The sequence below is a fragment of the Bos grunniens genome, chromosome 8 (assembly GCF_055505025.1).
Source record: "Bos grunniens cultivar Pamir isolate PY7600 chromosome 8, Bosgru_T2T1.0, whole genome shotgun sequence".
Classification (NCBI taxonomy): Eukaryota; Metazoa; Chordata; class Mammalia; order Artiodactyla; family Bovidae; genus Bos; species Bos grunniens.
Window position 1 is genome coordinate 110,138,367 of NC_141172.1, and position 24,323 is coordinate 110,162,689.

Sequence of the window (24,323 nt, forward strand, 5' to 3'; positions counted from 1 at the left end):
TGACTTTATAAATCCAGCTTGAACGTCTAGAAGTTCTCAGTTCACATACTGTTGAAGCCTGGCTTGGAGAATTTTGAGCATTACTTTGCCAGCATGTGAGATGAGTGCAATTGTGTGATAGTTTGAACTTTCTTTGGGATTGGAATGAAAACTGACCTTTTCCAGACCTGTGGCCACTGCTGAGTTTTCCAAATTTGCTGGCATATTGAGTGCAACACTTTCACAGCATCATCTTTTAGGATTCGAAATAGTTCAACTGGAATTCTATCATCTCCACTAGCTTTGTTTGTAGTGATGCTTCCTAAGGCCCACTTGACTTCATATTCCAGGATGTCTGGCTCTAGGTGAGTGATCATACCACTATGGTTATCTGGGTCATGAAGATCTTTTTTGTATAGTTCTTCTGTGTATTCTTGCTACCTCTTGTTAATATCTTCTGCTTCTGTTAGGTCCATACCATTTCTGTCCTTCATTGTGTCCATCTTTGTACAAAATGTTCCCTTGGTACCTCTAATTTTCTTGAAGAGATTTTTAGTCTTTCCCATTTTATTGTTTTCCTTTATTTCTTTGCACTGATCACTGAGGAAGGCTTTCTTATCTCTCCTTGTGATTCTTTGGAACTATGCATTCAGATGGGTATATCTTTCCTTTTCTCCTTTGCCTTTTGTTTCTCTTCTTTTTTCATCTATTTGTAAGGCCTCCTCAGACAACCATTTTGCCTTTCTGCATTTCTTTTTTGGGGGGATGGTCTTGATTACCGCCTCCTGTACAATGTCATGAACCTCCACCCATAGTTCTTTAGGCACTCTGTTTATCAGATCCAATCCCTTGAATCTATTTGTCACTCTGGGATTTGATTTAGGTCATACTTGAATGATCTAGTGATGGTGATTGCAGCCATGAAATTAAAAGACGCTTGCTCCTTGGAAGGAAAGATGATGACCAACCTAGACAGCATATTAAAAAGCAGAGATATTACTTTGCCAGCAAAGGTCCGTCTAGTCAAGGCTATGGTTTTTCCAGTAGTCATGTACGAATGTGAGAGTTGGACTATAAAGAAAGCTGAGTGCTGAAGAATTGATAGTTTTGAACTGTGGTGTTGGAGAAGACTCTTGACAGTCCCTTGGACTGCAAGGAGATCCAACCAGTCCATCCTAAAGGAGATCAGTCCTGGGTGTTCATTGGAAGGACTGATGTTGAAGCTGAAACTCCAATATTTTGGCCACCTGATGCAAAGAACTGACTCATTTGAAAAGACCCTGATGCTGGGAAAGACTGAAGGCAGGAGGAGAAGGGGACAACAGAGAATGAGATGGTTGGATGGCATCACTGACTCAATGGACATGAGTTTGAGTAAACTCTGGGAGTTGGTGATGGACAGGGAGGCATGGTGTGCTACAGTCCAAGGGGTCACAAAGAGTCAGACATGACTGAGCAACTGAATTGACTGAGTGACCAGTCTCTGGATTTTGTGTATATTTTCGACAGCTACTTACTAGATTGATAATGAACTATACCAGCATACCATGTTTTGATAATGGATCCTACCTGAATATCATTACAGACTTTAAGGGATATAGCAGTGAGGTGACACAATAAATCTAATTCTCTGTGGGAAAAGAGAAGGAAAAAAAACAACAACCAAGTGTCAGAACAAAACAACAAAAAATAATAGAACTGAAAGTCAGCAATGTACACATTCCAAACTAATAAATATCATCTGAGCTTAGAATTTTTTTTAAGAAAGGATAGATCGTCCTTTCAATTTAAAATGTGGGGCTTTTCATGAATTTTGACTTTTCTAGAGCTCAAAGGGTCTCGTGCTGCTGCTAAGTCGCTTCAGTCGTGTCCAACTCTGTGCGACCCCATAGACTGCAGCCCACTAGGCTCCCCCGGCCCTTGGATTCTCCAGGCAAGAACACTGGAGTGGGTTGCCATTTCCTTCTCCAATGCATGAAAGTGCAAAGTGAAAGAGAAGTCGCTCAGTCGTGTCCGACTCTTAGCGACCCCATGGACTGCAGCCCACCAGGCTCCTCCGTCCATGGGATTTTCCAGGCTACAGTACTGGAGTGGGGTGACATTGCCTTCGCCGCAAAGGGTCTCCTGTGTTGCTTAAATACTAGTTGGGGAGAGAGAAGCATTCACTTAAATGTGAACGTGAAAGGCGCCCCCTGTTGAAAACTACCTGAACTTCTGATTCCTGAATCCATCTCTGCCTCTGAGAAAAATTACAAGTGCTTAAGATGGTTCAAGGGCAACCCACTCCAGTACTCTTGCCTTGAAAATCCCATGGGCCGAGGAGCCTGGTAGGCTGCAGTACAGGGGGTTTCGAAGAGTCGGACACGGCTGAGCGACTTCACTTTCACTCTTCAGTTTCATGCATTGGAGAAGGAAATGGCAACCCACTCCAGTATTCTTGCCCGGAGAATCCCAGGGACGGGGGAGCCTAGTGGGAAGCCATCTTGGGGTCGCACAGAGTCGGACACGACTGAAGTGACTTAGCAGCAGAGCAGCAGCAAGATGGTTCATAATAAGGCCTCTCTTCTTGCTTTAGCTTCTGCACTCCAGATTTTTGGCTGCCATCCTGATTTATTTAACATCAGCTCATTGTCAAGCTCCTTCTCCCCATTCCTCCTGGGGTTTGCACAAGTTGCTCCCTTTGCCAAGCAGATTTTTCCCCACTCCCATACTCCCTTGACTAAGTTCTTTGGTTCTTAGAAGACTTAAGGAAGGATGAGGCGTCATTAGGCAAAGGTCATTTGCCTAATGACCTTTGCCTAATACTGTCCAGGGTACCAGCTGGAAAATGGGAAGCTGGAATGGAGGACCGGTGTCCTTAGAGACCATGTTTTTAAAAAGAATTTACTGTATTTCCCTAGTATTCAGCACAGTAAGTGCTAAATTCTCTTAAACTATGTGTTAAAAATATGTGGTGAAATGCAGCCCTTTCAGGCAGGCCACAGCCGAAGTTTCTTCAGCTGCTTTGGCTTTCCTGTCACAACCTGAGGACTATTCTCAGCCAGGACTCCCAGGCTGCTCTCATTCCCGTAACCTCGGGTGCATGTGAAGCCTAAACTGCGTTCCCTCAGAGGTTCATCTACGTCTGACCTGTCTGGCCCCTGAAGAAGAGAATTCGCCTCAGAAACGGGCCGTGCGAAGGAGGAGCGTGCGAGGCACACTAGTTCAAAGCCAGACGGCCAGCAATGGAAATGCGGGGGCTTGGTGACAGCTACATGGGTCTCTCAGGTCGTCCTCAGGCCCAGCCCCCGCGGAGTGTGTCAAGGCCTGAGCATGAGGAGTCGGCCGCTTCGCCTCACAGAAAAGAGCAGGGCCTCTCGCCGCTGGCAGCGGGAAATCTCGCCTCGCGCGGGCTCCCGCGGGCTCCCACGCGCCTTTGCGCGCCCGCGGCCCTGGCCGACAAAGAGGCGGGAAGCCTGGTCCCGCCCCCAAGCTCCGGGGAGGGGCGTGACCGCTGCAGGCTCCGCCCACGCGGCGCGCACGGCCCCACGGCAACCGGCACAACACAACAAAATGGCTGCTGCGCCGCTGGGCGCCTGAAGGGAACTGCCGGCACCTCTCCGCCCGGCCTCGTCCGGCGGGCTTGCTCGGCCTCGCTCTTTCGTGGTGAGTGCCAGGCCTGGTCTAGGCCGTACTCCGGCCTCCAGGCGGAGCGGGAGGGGACCAGCGGCGAAGGCGGGAAGGCCTGGACCCAGCAAGGGACGGATTCGGGGCGGGGGCGTGTGCCTGGGAGTTGGGATTGGATGGGAAGGAGGGAGGGCCCGGAACCGGCGTGGGGCGGGGGAGGAGGATGGAGGGAGGTTTGGATTAGAAGTGAGGAGGTCACGAGGTGGGGGCTTTGGGATGAAGGGCCGGAGTGTGGGGAGGTGTGGACGCGGGGGTTCGGCGAGTGAAAGGTAGGGTCCCGCTGCCGAGCGGAGCGGGGTGGAGGTGTGCCAGGTGTCTGCGGGGAATGGCTGGGATACAGGATGGTGTGGGTACCCTGACGGGCGTCCTGAAATCGACCGGAACACAGTACATGGAGGAAAAAAGAGAGTTGGGATATGGGGAAGAAAAAGAAGGGGAAGAGCAAATACTTTGTCGTATAACGGTTAAGGGACAGGTGCATTTTCAAGTCAAAGCTTGGCTTCACGTCTTGATTCTGCTACTGTGCTACTGACCGTCTGTGAGATTTGGGCTTGCTAATGTTTTCTCGTTTGTGAAAATGCTCGCTGACTGCTTTTGAGTGTACCTTGTGTGCCAGATTCGGTTCTACATCCTTGAGTCCTCCCCATTAACTGATTTAGAATTTAAAATAACTTGAACGAGGTTATCATTCCCATCTTAAAAGTGATGAAACTGGATCAGAGAAGTTAAATAATTTGTCTATGTCACACAGAAAGTGGAAAATTAACCTTTGAACTCAGACTTAATTGTAGAACCCAAGCTCTTAGTTCTTAAGGATACATTGTCACTTATAAATGAGGTTAATAATTATCATAATATACATTATCTGCAAGAATTTGTTTGGTAATGTCTTTAGAGTGCTTAGCACAGGCCTTTCTTCACTCATTCAACAAATATTTATTGTGCACCAAATCATACAGCCTCTACTGTATTGTAGCCTAAACTCAAGAAGGAGAAACAAGCAATAATCAAGTTGTTTCACAAATAATCATTTGATTCTACTTGTAAGGTGTTGGGAAGGATGCTATTTGGGGCAGAGACCTGATCCTCTTGTGTGTTTTGAGTGTGGAAGTCCTGCCTTCCCAGCCCTGTATTCTTAGAGCCTCACAGTTCTTGGTGCCTTAAAGTTGTGGAATAAAATTGAATGACTGAAAAAAAATAAACTAATGAAAAGGTTTGGGAAGCTTTTTTTCTCCCATACTTGAGTAGCATGGAGAGAGATGTGAGAGGAGAGCTCCGGATGTTAATAGGATACGGAGGGACACAGATGTCAGGGTGTTAGAAGAGAGAGGCACGTAGATAGCCAGTTGGGTTGAGATGAAGTGGAATGGGTGGAGACTGGAGTGTTTTGTTTGAAGAGGGGATAATTAGAAGCCAGAGTATTTGAATGAATTAGGATGTCAGAATATTTGCTGTGATGAGCAGTTTGGGAAATCGGGATGAATACAGAAATGTGGAGGCAGGGCACTGAAGAGAATTGTAGAGAAATGGAGAAGACTAGTACAGTGTTAGGGAAGAGACTTTGTGGGAGAACTTGGCAGTCAGAATGGGATGAAGGGTGGGAGGCAAAGGTTGACGAGCACAGGATGGGAGAGTTGCCCTTGGTGAGAAATAGGAGTCAGGGTATTTGAAAGGACTAGTTGGAGAATAAGAGTGTTTAAATGTGTCAGAGGGTATGGGATGAAGTCGAATTATAGGGAAAGTACTGAGATGTGATTAAAGGGCTAAGGGGTGCCATGGAGAGGGATATGGAGGTCAAGAAATGGGGATGGATATTTGCTTATTGGAGTAGCTGGGAAGAGAGATGGAAGGTTTGGGAATTATAGAGATCTGCTTCATTTGGATGGAGAAGGCAATGGTATGCCGCTCCAGTACTCTTGCCTGGAAAATCCCATGGATGGAGGAGCCTGGTAGGCTGCAGTCCATGGGGTTGCAGAGTTGGACATGACTGAGCAACTTCACTTTCACTTTTCACTCTCATGCATTGGAGAAGGAAATGGCAACCCACTCCAGTGTTCTTGCCTGGAGAATCCCAGGGACGGGGGAGCCTGGCAGGCTGCTGTCTTTGGGGTCGCACAGAGTCGGACACCACTGAAGTGACTTAGCAGCAGCAGCAGCCTAATTTGGAAAAGATAAGAGATGATGGAATCTTAGAAAGGCTGGATAGAGGTGAAGGTGTAGACTCTACTAAGCTGTGGTGGAGGGGATTGTTAGATCAAGGCCAGTTTCTGAATCTGAGGACAGGATGCTCAATCATATGACTTTGATTATCACATCATTCCAGTGGCTTTCTTTTATTCTGCAGACTTACCTTCCGGGTTTGCAAAATGTATCTCCAGCTCTGGACTTGTTTTGATTTCAGTTTATCCTTCCCCTTCACACACACCAGCCCTGCCTCTCGTCTCTGTCTTCTCTTTTCTATTGCTCGGTCTTTCTGTTGTTTATGTAATTGCAGACCGCAGCCTTGGTCAAGCAGCATCGCTCGCTCTCTCTTAAACTCGTGGTTCAAGGTTTTACTGCTGCCAGGTGTCCTTCCTCAAGTACAGTAAATCCTTAAGCCCATATTACTGAGTTAGCTCTTCTGTGAGATCGTATGTCCAGGCTTTACAGGGGCTATGGCGACCCAGGGAGGAGGTCTGGGAATGCACTGTGACTTCAAAGCCATCCTTTAATCTTTCAGGTTACAATTCATTAAAGGAAGGAGTTGATTTTGATTTCTGGAATCCATTCTAATATATTTATTTAACTCTATTATTGAGTAGGGCAGAGTTTTTCTAATCAAGAGAGATCTCATGATATTCTAGTGAGGCCCAAAGAGTCTTGGTCATTAGGATGTTGTGAGAGGAATTCGGGATGGTTCAATATTTTAAGAAGTTAGAGATAAGACTAAAGTGCAGGGTATAAAATAATTGTGTTGCATAAAAATGTAGGATGTACATGCATTTTTAAACCAAGAAACTAAAAATGTGTATAAAGCATATCTCTGGAGCATGTAGCATGCTGTCATTCTAATCTTATCATTTTCTGTCATGCTATGAGATAGAGAAGGACATACAGAAGTGGGAACTGGGCCCTGTACCACTCCTCTTTTATTTTTTAAGTCCTTTGCCCTTATGAAAATTGTATTTAACTCAGGAATGAATAAAATTGTGTTATTAAAGCACATGCCTCTTAGCTCTTTCAAGCTTGAGTATATCATTATTTAGAAAGAGAGCACCAGTACAATCTAACACAGAATGAGGCGTATTACAAAGAGACTTTTTGCCTTGGCAGAATGTTAAGATAGAAATTGTTTGCCACACTTGTGAAATTAGGTCCTAAAGCTTTGTGGTTAAGACATCAATAGCAGTTGTGTGAATTGAGGGAAGCTTTTCTGACCTTTGTGGATGATTTGACATGAAAAAAACTAAAGAGAAAGTAAAGACATAGATTTGCAGTTTAAAGTGATCTAGATTGTAGAACAAGGCAGTTGTCCTTGTTGTACTATATACCTGTGAAACAATAATCACTTTTTAAAAAAATTTAGCAGGTTTTTGCTACCTTCAAACTAGTCTCCAAGACGCTAGATCGTGAGTTCAGTGGTGCTTTTGTTGTATTAAATTTTCTGTTTTTCCTTCAAAAAAATTAAAATGTTTTAAAAAGCTACCATTTATTTTTATTTATTTTCCTTCCTTCCTGTTTTTATTTTATTATTTCTTTTGGCCATGCCTCACACAGCCTGTGGGGCTTAGTTCCCTGACCAGGGATCGAACCCACAGCCCCTGAATTGGAAGCATGGAAACTTAACCACTGGACAGCTGGGAAAGTCCCTGGCATTAGGATTTGAGCTATCCAAAAACTTTGGGTTGCAGATTACTTTTCTAAAAATAGTTTGTGTTTTGTCTCCACACTTTAGGGCTTCCCTGGTGGCTTGGTAGAGAGTCTGCCTGCAGTGCAGGAGACCCAGGTTCAACCCCTGAGTCGGGAAGACCCTCTGGACGAGGGAATGGCTACCCACTCTGGTATTCTTGCCTGGAGAATCCCATGGACAGAGGAGTCTGGTGGGCTGCAGTCCATGGGATTACAAAGAGTTGGACCCAACTGGGTGACTAACATCTACACATACACACACTGCATTTTCAGTAGTGAGGGTATGGGAGATTATGGATACTGAGCAAAGTAGAAGCATTGTTAATGCAGCTTGTTCGAGACCTATACATCTTATAACATTTTTTGGTCTAAAAGTTTGGCAGATTTATAATTTTTGCAGTGTGCTTATAAGAGCAGTTGTATATCATGAAAATCTTTTTTGCATAAACCTGACTTGTAAGTTAGGACTCTTGGTATTGAGGACTGATACTGCTCATGAAGATAGCCTTTTGTTGAAGTATTGAATAGCATTTTATTGTTTCTAGGTTCTTTATGAATAATGCATTCTATAAATAGTAATTATCTGCCATCTTCTAAGCTCTGTTCTTGGCCTGGAATACATCAGTGAATAATATCGCTACTTTCATGGAACTTAAATTCTACTAGGTTAATTGTGTGATTTGACTTACAAGTTAATTTGAGAGAAGAACTGATTCTCATCATTACTCCAGCTAGCGTTCTATCTGAGTTTGGACTTTTACCTAATACCACTGGATTTGGCAGTGATTTCTTGGATATGAAATCAAAGGCACAGGCGGCAAAAGGAAAAATAGACCAGTTGGATTTCTTTAAAAATTTTAAATGAGTATCAAATGACAATATCTCAGGGACCTCCCTGGTGGCTCAGAGGTAAAGAATCGCCTGCCAGTGCAGGAGACACGGGTCTGATCCCTAGGCCAGGAAGATCCCACATGCCACAGAGCAGCTAAGCCCGTGTGCCACAACTACTGAGCCTGTGCTCTAGAGCAGAGGAGCCCCGGTGAGTGAAGCCAGCGCACCCTAGAGCCCATGCTTCGCAACAAGAGAAGCCGCCACAAGAAGAAGTCCCCGCACTTCTTGAGAAAAGCCCAGGCAGCCGCGGAAGACCCAGCACACTAAAATAAACAGTTTTATTTTTTAAGACAGTATCAATTAGTAGAAAGGAAACCACAGGGTGGGAGAAAACTTTTACAAATGATTTATTTGACTAAAGTTAATATGCAGACTATATAGTGAGAACTCCTGAAAAGATTAAAAAAAAGAAAGACCAAAGGCAAGCATTTGCACCAGAAATTAGATATAGAGGGCGGTGCGGCTCCAGCCCACAGAGTCTGGGAAAGTAGTGACAGATGTGAGGCTAGAGAGACAGGGCCACATCCCGCGGGCTCGCATAGATCATGATAAATATTTCATTTATTACAGACCCATAGATGAACCTTTTAAATAGGTCACTCTGGCCGCAATGTAGTGGTCGAAGAGGAAGGGAAGGGAGCTTATAGACAAATCAGCTAGAAGCTGTTACAGTCGTCTGATGAGTGTGTGAATTAGAGTAGACGAGAGGGGAGATGGAAAGAAGGGGACTAATTTGAGGGATACTTAGGAAGTAGAATTGACAAAACTTGGTGACTGATTGGTTTTGGGAAGAAGGAAGTGACTCCCAGTTTCTGGCTTATTCCCAAGAGCATTGTCCACTAGTAAGGGAACGCTGGGGGAGGAACAGGATGGGAAGAAAATGAGGGCGGGATGAGGGAAATGATACGTTCAATCTGGACATGTTGATTCAGGATGCCAATGAGATGTCAGGTAGACAGTTGAGAATAGGTGTCTGGACTCAGAAGAGTTGGATTGAAAATATAAACATCAGTAAAAAGGTGGCATTGGGAATCATGGGTGTACATTAGGTTGTCTCAATTAAGTTTAGAGAGAGATCAGAGGAGACCTGAGGAGCTCTGACATTTAAAGAGTGAATGGATGCGCCTTGGCCAGGAAAGGAGGCTGAGGAGTGGCCAGGGAGACGGGAGGAGAGTGTGGTGTCCCAGAAGCCAGAGGAAGAAACTGTTGCAGGAACGAGAGAGCACTGATCAGCGTGAAATGCTGCTGGTTGTCAAGTATTTCCAGCTTTATGCACTCTAGAACTCTTTGTAAGTAGAAGAGGCACTGTGACTAGTTTGGTCCCATAAACTGAGAACCAAAGTGACAGATGAGGCTTCTGGCTGGAGTACATGTCAGTACAAGACCTTCTGGAGGTCTCTCTTCCCTCTGGTAAGGTAATCAGCAGTGTCTGAAATGATGTCTGCTTCCATCAGCTTGGAGTAGTGTGGGTTCTAGCATCTATAACTTCTGAATTTAAAATTTTGTAGGCTTGAAAATTTTAGAAATAGACTAATAGTTTTGATAGCTCTAAAAATTAACATTGTTAAATATACTGGAAACTCTTACAGGTTTTGATGGATACCTGGCTTTATTCTTGCAATGAAGAAAGGTCCTCAGCAAAAAATTTCCAAAACAAAGATGCCATCATCATCTCACTCTCCTAGTCCATCATCTCTTACGTCCAATATGAGATCTAGGTCACTTTCACCTTTAAACGGATCTGAGACTCTGCCTTTTCATTCTGGAAGACAGTGGTATGAGCAAGTCGAGATTATGGGTGAAAACACTATGCTTTTGGACCACCATGACCAGAAAGGTAATGCTTTTTAATCTACAAATTTCACCAAATACTCTTCTAAGTACAGATGGAAAATATTGAACTTACATTTTTGGTCCAACTATAACATGTATCCATCCTACTAGTAACTTGACCCATTGTTTTTGACAGAAATTGTCTAAGGACAGTGGAGGATGGAGGCTTCCGGTTGAGGGCGAAGGGTTAGGAGAAGGGTTTCCGGAAAGAGGAAGCTTTATCTCCTGTGGCAGGAGAGTGCTTTAAAGTTCATGTGCCAGTTTACCATCGTCCTTGGTTGAGGGGAAGGCATATCTGCTCACTTCAGAATGGAGTGCCTTAATTCAGTATAAACATGTTGTCCACCCCTGGGCTGTTCCAGGCTGCTTATCGGCAAGCTACCAATCTGTGAATGGACTGATTCTCACATCAGGGACACATATGAATGTTCACCAAGGTTTTTATGTTTTTCTTAAAAGCATTCTGTCAGTCTAGGAATCTGTTTTCAAAAATTGGTTCTTTTCTTAAGAAATTTACTTACTGTGATTAAATACAAAGAAAACTTTTTTGTGATTTCTTTGCTATGTCATGAAATCATGGTCATCAAATTCTATTGATGAATACTGCTGCTGCTGCTGCTAAGTTGTTAGTTTTAAAAACTAACATTAAAATACTGCTAAAAACCTCAGTGCTGCCCATACTTAAAAGTATAAATTTTAGATTCATCTGCTAGGTTCAAGTCCTAGATTTGCACATTTTTAGCTGTAAGAGTTGAACAAATTATTTTTCTAATTTTTTTTATAAAGGAGAATAGTAATTTCTATCCCAAAGGTTTGTTGTACAAATTGCATTTTTTAATGTAAAGCATTTAATACAAAGCTTACACACAGTTAATATTTATGAAGTATAACTTATTGTCATCATTATGAAATGCTACATAAAGTAAAATATTAAATATTCCAATTAGAACTAGCCAGCTGTTTTTACAATTGCATGGTCTAAATTTTTGTTGTTGTTGTTTAACATTAAGACAGTTTGTTTCTCAAAGTATTCATGTCTTCCTCTTTTGATAATGATCTGTTTGCATAACTTCAGAAGCTGATTCACATGCAGGAGTTCGATATATTACAGAAGCCCTTGTTAAAAAACTTACTAAACAGGAAAATTTGGCCTTGGTAAAATCTCTGAACCTTTCACTTTCCAAAGATGGTGGCAAGAAATTTAAGGTAGGTTACCAACATTTCTGAATACAGACATTATTTTAATTTTTGTGCTTTAAAATGAAAAAATAAATATATCTGGGATTTACAGTACTATTTCATCCTAATGTCGCTGGATTTGTTGCAGATCTTTTACTGTTTCTAGTGACAGTTCTCCATCAGAAGTGTGAAGTGTGACTTCTTCAAATTCATAACCTCCTGTTATTCTACATGTTAGTGATTCTCTCTAGAAAGCGTCAGCAAACTACAGTCTAAATGCCAGGTTAGGCCTACTGCTTGTTTTTGTTAATAAAGCTTTATTGGAGCACAGCTACACTCATTTATTTCCATATTGCCTGTGGCTGTTTTTGTGTTACAATATCAGAAGTAAGTGATTGTCAAAGAAACTATATATGCCTCACAAAGCCAAAAAATATTTACTACCTGGCCTTTTGCAGAAAAAGATTACTGATCCCTGCTCCAAACTGTTTACTACTTTATTCTATTCATAAACTATACACCATGAGTACACTGGAATTTAATTTTTATTTTTTAATAAAAATAATTTCTTATTGTTTATTTTATTATTATTTTATTATTTTTGTTTATTATTATTATTTTTATTATTTACAACTTAATATTTTTGGTTGGAAAAAATATAAACTTAGATGCCTCCAGTCACAAAAATTAATTCCAGGAGATTGACAATCGTAATGAAAACAAAACAAAAATCAACCAACAAAAGCGCTATCAGAGTATTAGGAAAGAATGTATTTTTAATCTTAGAGTTGGGAAGGCCCTCTAATCGAACACTAACCCTAGTACCACAAAGAAAAATACTGACAGATTTAGCTTACATAAAGATTAAAAAGTGGTGTTTAACGAATTATTATCTTTTAAAAAGTTAAAGAAAAACAACAAGCTGGCAGGTAGTGTCTTCAGCATGTGTAACAGTATCCGCATAATATAAAGAGCACCTGTGATTCAATAGAAAGAGACACCAAATGGTAAATGTGCAGAGGATAAGTCTGTTCACAAAAGTGTTATAAATGGCTGTTAACATGAAAGTATATTCAGTTTCATTAATGTCAAAGAGATGAGAAATAGAACAATGGTTTGATGCCATTTCTCATCTTGTATGTCTAATAGATAAGAATTAAAAAGATTATTTCAGCATTCAGAAAGATGTGAGAAATGGATCTTCTCATTTGGTCTTAGTGGATGTATAGATGGGTACAGGATTTTAGGAAAACAGTTTGATAGTATTTATCAAAATTTCAAATGTACTTATTTGATCCAGCAATTAAGTTTATACTTACTGAGTTTATACTCACCAACATAGCAGTTCTATTTCTTGATGTCTGTTAATATTTACACATGTATCCAAAAGTATCTGAAAAGTAATGTTTATTAGGCATTATTTAAAATAGAAAAATTGAAAATAACCAGTTGTCTGTCAGTAGGGAATTGCTTAAAAATTATAGTGCAGTATACCATGAAATGGCCTTCTCTGGTGGCTCAGTGGTTAAGAATCCATCTGCAGTGCAGGAGTTGCAGGAGACATAGGTTTAATCCCTGGTCAGGAAGATCCCCTGAAGGAGGGCATGGCAGCCCACTCCAGTATTCTTGCCTGGAGAATCCCATGGACAGAGGAGCCTGGTGGGCTACAGTCCATAGGGTCATAAAGAGTTGGATACAACTGAAGTGACTTAGCATGCACGCACACCATGAAATCCTTTCAAGTGTCTTGGAAAACAAGAACAGAAACAAACTCCCAGAACTCTTACGTATTAATGTGGGGAATGATCCAGTATATTTAATGGAAAAAACAAATTCTGAAGTATTTTTAGTAAGGTCTGAAAATACTTTTTTAATGAATAGAAAGGTGTGTGTGTATATACATCGGTCTGTTAACAAGGGTTACCTTTGAGCAGTGAGATTTTTTGGTGGGGAAGCTGAACTGGAGACCTGATGAAGAGAGCTTTTTATGTTTTGTTTTAAATTTTAATTAGAATATATTTATGTTTTATGTAATTAAATAGGAAAAAAGGAGACATCCTGGAGTTTAAAGATTGTAAAAATAAAATATCAAGTTAGTAAATCCGTACTGTGTGGTTTCTATATACGCCAGGTATTACATTAGGCTGTAGGAATAAATATAGAAGTGAATAAGCTTAGTTTCTGATTTTGGGAACTTAGTGTGAAAAATGCCTATTCTGATTTTGGGAACTTAGTGTGGAAAATGCCTAGAATTAAGAGGAGAAATATTGAGGAGGAGTCAAAGGAAGTGAGTGGGTCTGGGAGAGACAGACCCAGTGAAAAAGTCTGAACGCGCTGTTGGAATAGAAGATCCAAGAGTGTGATGGATGGAGACCAGAGGAGGAAGAACTTCAGGAGAAACAGATGTGCTGTAAAATGTCAGAGCAACATCTAACAGCATGAAAACTTGGAAGAAGTTGTTTGATTTGGCAGTGTAAAAAGCCTTCTCCATTCTTGAAGCCCACCAGCTTCATTCTTTTAGGGTCTTTGCTGTTTGTTTTTTTTTCTGCCTGGTATTCTCTGTCTTAAGAGAAGACTCTACACATGGACATCACCAGATGGTCGACACAGAAATCAGATTGATTATATTCTTTGCAGCCAAAGACGGAGGAGCTCTATACAGTCAACAAAAATAAGACCAGGAGCTGACTGTGGCTCAGATCATGAACTCCTTATTGCCAAATTCAGACTGAAATTGAAGAAAGTAGGGAAAACCACTAGACCATTCAGGTATGACCTAAATCAAATTCCTTATTATACAGTGGAAGTGAGAAATAGATTTAAGGGACTAGATCTGATAGAGTGCCTGATGAACTATGGACGGAGGTTCGTGATATTGTACAGGAGACAGGAATCAAGACCATCCCCATGGAAAAGAAATGCAAAAAAGCAAAATGGCTCTCTGGGGAGGCCTTACAAATAGCTGTGAAAGAAGAGAAGCGAAAAGCAAAGGAGAAAAGGAAAGATATAAGCATCTGAATATAGAATTCCAAAGAATGGCAAGGAGAGATAAGAAAGCCTTCCTCAGCGATCAATGCAAAGAAATAAGAGGAAAACAACAGAATGGGAAAGGCTAGAGATCTCTTCAAGAAAATTAGAGATACCAAGGGAACTTTTCATGCAAAGGTGGGCTCGATAAAGGACAGAAATGGTATGGACCTAACAGAAGCAGAAGATATTAACAAGAGGTGGCAAGGATGCACAGAAGAACTGTACAAAAAAGATCTTCACGACCAAGATAATCACAATGGTGTGATCACTCACCTAGAGCCAGACGTCCTGGAATGTGAAGTCAAGTGGGCCTTAGAAAGCATCACTATGAACAAAGCTAGTGGAGGTGATGGAATTCCAGTTGAGCTATTTCAAATCCTGGAAGATGATGCTGTGAAAGTGCTTCACTCAATATGCCAGCAAATTTGGAAAACTCAGCAGTGGCCACAGGACTGCAAAAGGTCAGTTTTCATTCCAATTCCAAAGAGAGGCAATGCCAAAGAATGCTCAAACTACCGCACAATTGCACTCATCTCACACACTAGTAAAGTAATGCTCAAAATTCTCCAAGCCAGGCTTCAGCAATACATGAACCGTGAACTTCCAGTTGCTCAAGCTGGTTTTAGAAAAGGCAGAGGAACCAGAGACCAAATTGCCAACATCCGCTGGATCATGGAAAAAGCAAGAGAGTTCCAGAAAAGCATCTATTTCTGCTTTATTGACTATGCCAAAGCCTTTGACTATGTGGATCACAATAAACTGTGGAAAATTCTGAAAGAGATGGGAATACCAGACCACCTGACCTGCCTCTTGAGAAATTTGTATGCAGGTCAGGAAGCAACAGTTAGAACTGGACATGGAACAACAGACTGATTCCAAATAGGAAAAGGAGTACGTCAAGGCTGTGTATTGTCACCCTGTTTATTTAACTTATATGCAGAGTGCATTATGAGAAATGCTGGGCTGGAAGAAGCACAAGCTGGAATCAAGATTGCCAGGAGAAATATCAATAACCTCAGATATGCAGATGACACCCGCCTTATGGCAGAAAGTGAAGAGGAACTAAAAAGCCTCTTGATGAAGGTGAAAGAGGAGAGTGAAAAAGTTGGCTTAAAGCTCAACATTCAGAAATCGAAGATCATGGCATCCGGTCCCATCACTTCATGGGAAATAGATGGGGAAACAGTGGAAACAGTGTCAGACTTTATTTTTTGGGGCTCCAAAATCACTGCAGATGGTGACTGCAGCCATGAAATTACAAGATGCTTACTCCTTGGAAGAAAAGTTATGACCAACCTAGATAGCATATTGAAAAGCAAAGACATTACTTTGCCAACAAAGGTCCATGTAGCCAAGGCTATGGTTTTTCCTGTGGTCATGTATGGATGTGAGAGTCGGACTGTGAAGAAAGCTGAGCACCGAAGAATTGATGCTTTTGAACTGTGGTGTTGGAGAAGATTCTTGAGAGTCCCTTGGACTGCAGGGAGATCCAACCAGTCCATTCTGAAGGAGATCAGCCCTGGGATTTCTTTGGAAGGACTGATGCTAAAGCTGAAACTCCAGTATTTTGGCCACCTCATGCAAAGAGTTGACTGACTGGAAAATACTCTGATGCTGGGAGGGATTGGGGGCAGGAGGAGAAGGGGACGACAGAGGATGAGATGGCTGGATGGCATCACGGACTCGATGGACGTGAGTTTGGGTGAACTCTGGGAGTTGGTGATGGACAGGGAGGCCTGGCGTGCTGCGATTCATGGGGTTACAAAGAGTTGGACACAACTGAGCGACTGAACTGAACTGAGTGGCAAATAAGGGTGGTAACGTGAAAGCTGAGTAGGAAACAGGTGTTGTGTGAGGTGATTTGTATCATATAAAGGAGACTGAGCTTGTTTCCAATGGAAACAATGAAAACAGTGACAAACTTTAATTTCCTGGGTTCCAGAATCACTGCAGATGGTGACTGGAGTCATGAAATTAAAAGACGCTTGCTCCTTGGAAGAAAAGCTATGATCAACCTAGACAGCATATTAAAAAGCAGAGATATCACCTTGCCGACAAAGCCCCGTCTAGTTAAGGCTATGGTTTTTCCAGTAGTCATGTATGGTTGTGAGAGTTGGACTATAAAGAAAGCTGAGCGCTGAAGAATTGATGCTTTTGAACTGTGGTGTTGAAGAAGACTCTTGAGAGTTCCTTGGACTGCAAGGAAATCCAGCCAGTCCATTCTAAAGAGATCAACACTGAATATTCATTGGAAGGACTGATGCTAAAGCTGAAACTCCAATACTTTGGCCACCTGATGTGAAGAACTGATTCATCTGAAAAGACCATGATTCTGAGAAAGATTGAGGGCAGGAGGAGAAGGTGACAACAGAGGATGAGATGGCTGGATGGCATCACCCACTTGATGGACGTGAGTTTGAGCAAGCTCCGGGAGTTGGTGATGGACAGGGAAGCCTGGCGTGCTGTGGTCCATGGGGTTGCGAAGAGTTGGACACACTGAGCGACTGAACTGAACTGAGTGTGTTGAACGTAGATTCCAGTGGCAGGGAAACTGGTGCACTGGTATGTTGCCATTGCCTGGTGCCACATCTGGCATGTAGCAAGTGTGTAGTGAATATCTGTTGAATCGTGACTGTTTTTATTTTTTTTTTAATCTTTTGGCCATACCACACGTGGCATGTGGGATCTTAGTTCCCCAACCAGGGATCAAACCCATGCCCATTGCATTGGCAGCTCGGAGTCCTAACCGCTGGACCATCAGGGAAGTTCCAAATAGTGACTGTTTCTAAACTTGAGGGAAGACCCAGGAGAGAGAAAGGTTGAGGATCCAAGAACACAAGGAGAGGAGATGGGGAACATTATGGCAGAGCATGAGTACCTTAGCTGAACTTTGAAGAAAGGAAGGGAGAGAGGGAGAGGCATAGAAAAGTGGAGAAGGAGGAAAGGACTGATGGAGAAATTTCTCGCTGAACAGTCTTCAGTTTCTTAGTATGGAGGAAGTGTCATCTCCTGTAGGGCAAGAAAAGTTTGGCAGGTTGGGGAGAGTGGCCCCTCCTGACCAAAGAGAGCCACACTAGGATACTGTCCAGGGGAGCAGTAACGGCTTAATCTCCGGTGACTGATCAGAACAGCCCCTGATGCATATGCTTATATGTCGAGCTTATGTCAAGGCATCTGTTGTATAAAGCATTTATTCATTTGTTTCCAATTAGTATATCGAAAATTTGGAAAAATGTACTAAGCTTGAAATACTGAATCTCAGCCATAATCTAATAGGGAAGATTGAGAAGGTGGACAAGCTGTTAAAGTTACGTGAACTCAACCTATCATATAACAAAATCTGGTGAGTAAAGCCTCCTCCGGGTGGCACTGCACGGTCGTCGTCTTTGGTAATGAGGTGGGTCCACACTGCCCGTGTTACTGCAAGAAGCCTTTGGAAGAGCCAGCACTTTGGTTACTCACTTGTAGTCTAGCCCTTCACGTAGGATAATTGTCATGTTTTGGCATTTCTAAAGTACAGAATAATACCTAGTATTACCAAAGAAGGAGCTACACTTTTTGATTACCAAATTTTATCTTTGTTCCATTTTTGACAGGAAGTTTTCCCAGCTGCAGTCTGTGATGAACTGCCTTATTCATTAAGAAAGTTGGCATGAAGCAGAGTGTTTTAACCCTGTCATTTTGATCCTAAAGATATTTTGACCTGTTTTGAGCCTGTGCATTTTATCCTGATGTTCTTTGCTCATTTCTGTAGTAAATATGCCTTCAGTCTTGTTTCTACTTCATAATATATATTACTCTGAGAAATAAACATAATAAAACTGACAGAGGCTAAAAGTACACATAGAAAACTCGTTTTAGGCAAAATGATAGAATTATCAAGTGTTGAAAATCTTTACGTCTGTATATTTTCCCTCCACGTAAGACTTGGTATATATAATGGCCAAAGAACAAAACAGCCTAACTGTAGCAGAAGCTCTAATATGGAAAAAATGAAATGGTGGGAAAATATGATTAATGGATTAAATCCTTAATGTCAAGTTTGTATAAAAAAAAATTGATCCTGATGAAAATATTTTCAACAAAATAAAACTGTAAGTAAGTTTGCCCAGTATAGAGAATTGACAAACGAATTAAATTGCAATCAACTCAGGAAAATATTTCATCAATGAAAATTCACCAATGCAGGTGATAAATGTTTTCTTAAATATTGACTAAAACATCTTTATTCATAAATACAGTACATTCTGGGGTTCCACCCTCTCACAATGGCAGCCGTATCTCATGGCTGGCATAGCTGATCTTTGGTGGTGACTTAAGGTCGTAGTTGAGGACCTCTTCTCGAGTGCAGGGCTGTGGAAGCCTGTAGAAGGCTGCGTAGCAGGGTGTGCTGCTGAGCTTCCTGGCTCTCCCCTTGCTGTCCACTGGCAGTCTTCACAGTGTTTGGGGAGACTTTCCCAGGCAGCCTCTTCTTTTCTGTGTTGTGGGACACTAAAGTCCAATAGGTAAGATAGTTGGGATTCCTGGGCACGGACAGTAATGAAGAGTTTACTGGAGCTGTTCTGCTAAATTTGTTTTTAGCCAGTATTTTAAAATTCTCATTTGTAAATTATAGTTATGAAAAGCAACTCCACATAAAACCAAGCCTGTTTATTTTTAAAATACAATGAAGGGACACTATCATTGTACTTACTAAGTTTGATTTTACCCTTTGGTTTCTAGCAAAATTGAAGGCATAGAAAATCTGCACAATCTACAAAAGCTGAACCTTGCAGGAAATGAAATTGAGCATATTCCAGCGTGGTTAGGGAAGAAGTTAAAATGTTTGCGAGTCCTCAATCTGAAAGCCAACAAGATATCATCAGTAAGTTGTTCAAAGTAGCAAGAATATTTACATTTTTTGGACTTGTTGAGGTAAAAAGATTAAAATCTAAGTGTTTTTTTTTTAATGGGACTTCTTCTGATGTCCTTGACCAAACATCAAATGCAGATATAACTTAGTATTCTCTATGGTAATTAAATATACACAGACCTGGTTTTGCATGATTACATGGTAACTGAGAGTTGATCCCATAGCATTTTCCCATCTTTCATTTCATTTGAGCCTCTGAGTACTTTTCTTACAGAGACAGTGCAAGGGTTATTTTTATAATTCTGTGAATTAGGCACCATTTTTTAATTCCCATTTTTAAGTAAAGTCTTGGAGAGGTTAACTCTCAAGTTAACCCAAAGTCTTTCAGCTTGTGCCAGAATCCATGTCACTGAATGCCTGGAGCAGAGTTCTTTTTTTTTTTAAATTTATGAGTTAATCTGAATTAACCTTGATTATAGTATTAAGTGTTACAGGAATTGTTAATCACTAGCTTTTTGTAGTAAAGCAACTTTATCATGGTTCATATAAGCTGATGGTGACATGTATTTTTCTCTGTCATAAAATATATGAGTATATTTTATAATTTTCTTGTAACATTTATAGTTAGATATTCAATAAACATTGCAAAGTGAAAGCATTAATTTATTTAAATCTGTATTAAAATGGAAACAATACTCCTGTAATTTAAAGAACTTAAGCCTTAGAACAGAAAATAAAAGAGGTGACTTCTAGTATGGGTCTAGATTTGCCTTCTGTGATCTTTGGATAAATTTTCATCTGTCTAAAACTCACTGTTTAAATTGGAAAAAAATAGTTTCTCCCCTGCCTTCTTTATGGAAGTGGTATAGGGCTCAGATGGAATGATAAAATGTGAAAATAAAAACTTTAAGGAATATAGCCTTAGAGTTATTTAGTATTTTACACTTTTACCGGCATAAGGTAGTAGTAATAAGTAACTTTTGTTTAAGGCTGTGCAGTGTCTCTGCTTTCCTGTTTCATCTTTATGAAGGTCTGATAAGGTGACTCTGCCATTTCACCGTGGCAGCCCAAAAGACTCAGACCCGAGCTCCATGCCACGTTACACGGCGTCACCGTGGAGATCTCGCAGTTTAGCGGGTGATGGGAGGAGGTAGCCAGGAATTCATCTAACATGGCCACACATGTTCCTAAAGTAGTTGATCCCTAGATAGTACTGTTAGCTATCAGGAAGCTCATTCAATAAATGCTTATCTATTATTATGTCTAGTTTTGTCCACTCTCTCGTCTGTTCGTGTTTGAATTGGCTTCAACGAGAGCCTCCGTTCAGGGAGATTTGTCTGCATGGGCTATTAGTAGTAGTATTCTCAACCTTTTAAAATCCCTCTCTGGATAAATGTAAAACCTCACTTCAGAACTGTGAATGTTTCTATGTACCCTTATTTCTTTTAAATCAACTATAACAGTTATCTGAAGATTTACAAAACTTCTTTTTTATAGCCATTTATGTTTTTGATTTGTTCATTCAGTGTAATGAGAAGATAATAGGATTAGAGTTACCCAGTCTTGAATTCAAATCCTATTTCATTCACATATACTCTTTGAGCTTTGAGCAAGTCACCTAAACTCTTTGAACCTCAGTTTCATGATCTATAAAATTCAGATGCTATGTCATAGGTTTCTGTGAGGAGTCACAGATGACATGGCATGTGGAAAATGCCAAATATTGCTCTTGATACATTCTAGATCCTCAAATATTCCTTTCTGTTCTCCCTTCAAACTACCATTGGATAATGGGTGTTATGAATAGGTTCCTTGTCATGATAATAGCAATTTCCTTGACTTATTACTTTCCTTATGTATGTTTATGATGTTTAAATTCAATTATGCCAATAATATTATTAATATCATTTTAGCTCCAAGATGTAAGCAAGTTGAAACCACTTCAAGATTTGACTTCTCTGATCCTAGCTGAAAATCCAGTTGTGACCCTTCCTCATTACCTTCAGTTCACCATTTTTCACCTCCGATCACTGGAAAGTTTGGAAGGTCGGCCAGTAACCACTCAGGACAGGCAAGAAGCTTTTGAGAGATTCAGTTTAGGTAAAGTGACATATTTTTTAAAAAACTAAATTTGGATGGGAGAGGAATTTATTTTCAGAAATGATCCAGAAAAGATATATTTGTTATTAACTTTATAATGCTATTAAAATTTGCATAGAAAATGGCACCACAGATCAGTGAACTCAGCGAATACTCATCAGGCGTGTGCTGTGAGCCAGGCTCTGTATGTGGCACTAAAGATAGGGCTAGCAAGATGTAAGGCACTGGCCTTCAGGCAGCTTCTGTTTCAGTGGAGAAGACAGACAAAAGACAACTAAACCCAGATAAAGTAACAGAGCTGAACCCCTTTTATGGAAAGTGGTGTAAAGGAATGGCTGTCTGAGGAAATGACATATAAGCTGAAGGCAAAGGCGGGAGAGGATGAGGGAGAGGGAAAAGCTTGTACTTTGCCGTTGGGAAGATGCTGGTGAGTTAAGAGACAGAAAGAAGATCAATCTGACAGGAGGATTGAGCAAGTTGAAGTTTGGAGAGATGGGGGCGAGATGACACGGGGCCTGGGCTGTTAAAGTTTGGAGAGGTAGGGGCGAGATGACACAGGGCTTGGGCTTTGGGTGTGTTCCAGGCACTGCAGAAAGTACTGACAGCATTTAAGCAGGTGTTATATGTTAAGATTATTTCTGATGCAGGATGGAGAATGACTTAAAGCAGGGCAAAATGGTGATAAAGGGGCATGTTGGAAGGCTATTGGCTTAGGAATGTTGGTGGCCTGTATTTAGATGATAGATGTGGAACAGACAGATCCACTTTGGAAGTGGAGTCAGCAACACTTTCTAATGGATTAGATAATCCTCAGGCTTCTGGCTTAAGTAAGTAGTTTGCTGGTAATATTGTTTTGAAAAAGGGAGAACTTAGAACTCTGAGTTTGAATATCTGTGAGGCAGTCAAGAAGAGAATCAGAAATGTGTGTCTGGGGTTCAAAGAGATCTGTCCTAGAGATGTAAATTTGGGAGTCGTCAGCATAAAAATGATACTTAATTCCATCTGAATCAACTAGCTCTCTCGGGCAGGGCAGCCGTTGGGGAGAGCAAAAAGGGGAGCCAGCTTAGAAAACAGAAAGAGAGGCCATCAAGGGAGGACAAAACCAGGAAGTAGTGGGTTGCAAAAGTCTGAAGTTTTCAGAAGAGGAAGTGGTCAACTATGTTGAATGTCACTGAGACGAGAAGAAGAAAGATGAGCGCAGAGAAGGGCTTTAGACTGGCAACATAATGATGAGCTCAACAAAAGCAGTTAAGTAGTGGTTGGAACAAATGCTAGATTATAGATTGAAGAATGAATTGGGAGGAAGACATTTGGATAAAGATTTGAAATTTCCTCCCACAGTTTCTCTCCCCTAGTACCTAATAAATGAGTTTTAAAAAGTTAAAAAAATTTTCGCCAATCACTTCCACACCAGGAAATTGTCAGAAGCATCAGAGCTGGTAATCAAAGACACAGAACATTCGAGAGCGAAGTGGAGAGAGATCGTGGCTTAGTTTCTTTGGTCCTTGGGAGGCCAAGGAGATGAGACCAGAGAAGAAGCATAAAGACTGTCTCTTGATAAGTGCAGTGGGACACTTCCTCCATCAGAAGGAAGAGAAGATGTGTGTAGGTGTTAGTTTTGTTGCTTTGGTGGTAAGAAAATGAGGAGTTTCTTCTGGTGGGGTCTGTCTAAAGTATGAGATCATCAACTGAAAAAAGAAAATAGAAGTATGGGAGTTTTGAAGGGAAGAGGAGGTATGAAATAGCCTAACACAATAGTTATGTAATAGTTACAGGCTATGAACCTATATGTTCAACCATTTGAAACTGACATTAGTCCTTGTTTATTGATAAAAAACAGCAGTTTCATGTGGTTTGGTCCAACACTTGAGAAATGTGGTAAACTTTCATTAGTTTGGGATCCCCCTAACTCAACATTTGTTTCCCAGAAGGTGATGTTTTGGAATCATTAAAAAACATAAATGATGCAAAGGGAAGTCATGTTGGGGGAAGTGTTTAAAGTACTTACGATTCATTCTCAACTCTGAATGTTAATTAGGAGCTTTTAGTGATGCTGAGCTCTCGGGATCCAGTGGTAACACAGATAGATGCAGTTTCTGCTTTCATAAAACTATAGTGGGCAAGGCAGACACCAACTCCTCCTGTGACGAGGGCCACGGCAGAGGTGCAGGGTGGCATCATAGCATTCCTGAGAAGCATCTTCTCTGGGGAGGGTAGAGTCGGGGCTGGCTTCTCATAGTGTTTTATTTTAAAAAACCAAACCTGGAAGATGCAAAACAGGCCAGTAGGAGATGGAGGAAGACACTTCCAGGCAGAAGGTGTAGATGAGAACAGGCATCAGAAAACTGAAGAAGTGGAATCATTTCAGAAATGTGTGCTTGAAAACGGGACTGGAGAGGGGATTTGGGACCAAATCATGAAAAGCCTTGTCAGTTCTTGATGTAAACCTTTTGGATCCTATCCCAAGCATCACAGGAAGCCTTAGAAGGATTCTTAAGATGTCTTCCCTGGTAGCTCAGCTGGTAAAGAATCCACCTGTCATGAAGGATAACATGGTATTTTATTTTGTAAGCATGCTTGCAGCATCCTTTAAAGTGTAATCACTAATATCAAATAAAATTTTGCGTGTTTTTTTCTAAGAGACTTGGAAAAAGCCGCCTCATTTATCAATACTAGTTAAATGCTAGGAATTAAAATGTTATCTTTTAAAATCGTTATCCAGATGATTATGCCTTCCTTCCTCTTAGTATAAATCACTTTCTAGCTCAAAATAGTCTTTTTTTCCCTAAACCATAGTGAATAATTTAAAAAGTAGAATTGTATTTTTACTGTTCTAAGACTTCTTTTGCTGTTATTTAAGAAATAGTCCTGCCTTTCTTCAAGTAGAAAATATAATGATTCATAA

At 41.1% G+C, this 24,323-nt stretch overlaps 1 protein-coding gene across 24 annotated transcripts in view; it reads left to right on the top strand.

The window, feature by feature from the left end:
• The first annotated feature begins 3,506 nt into the window (after window positions 1-3,506).
• CNTRL (centriolin) overlaps window positions 3,507-24,323 on the top strand; it is an 89,049-nt gene continuing 68,232 nt past the window's right edge. For 18 of the 24 annotated variants that reach the window (XR_015168782.1, XR_015168785.1, XR_015168783.1 and 15 more), the window contains exons 1-6: window positions 3,507-3,624; window positions 10,014-10,261; window positions 11,333-11,463; window positions 17,679-17,809; window positions 19,189-19,330; window positions 21,232-21,418. Coding sequence is in view for 17 of the 24 variants with exons in the window: in XM_086413994.1 (XP_086270120.1) it covers window positions 10,045-10,261; window positions 11,333-11,463; window positions 17,679-17,809; window positions 19,189-19,330; window positions 21,232-21,418 (808 nt within the window). In the remaining 7 variants the exon portion in view is untranslated. Of the gene's footprint in view, window positions 3,625-3,787; window positions 3,915-10,013; window positions 10,262-11,332; window positions 11,464-17,678; window positions 17,810-19,188; window positions 19,331-21,231; window positions 21,419-24,323 lie in introns of those variants that run through there. The other 6 variants (XM_086413997.1, XM_086414008.1, XM_086414017.1 and 3 more) reach the window with 4 other exon arrangements.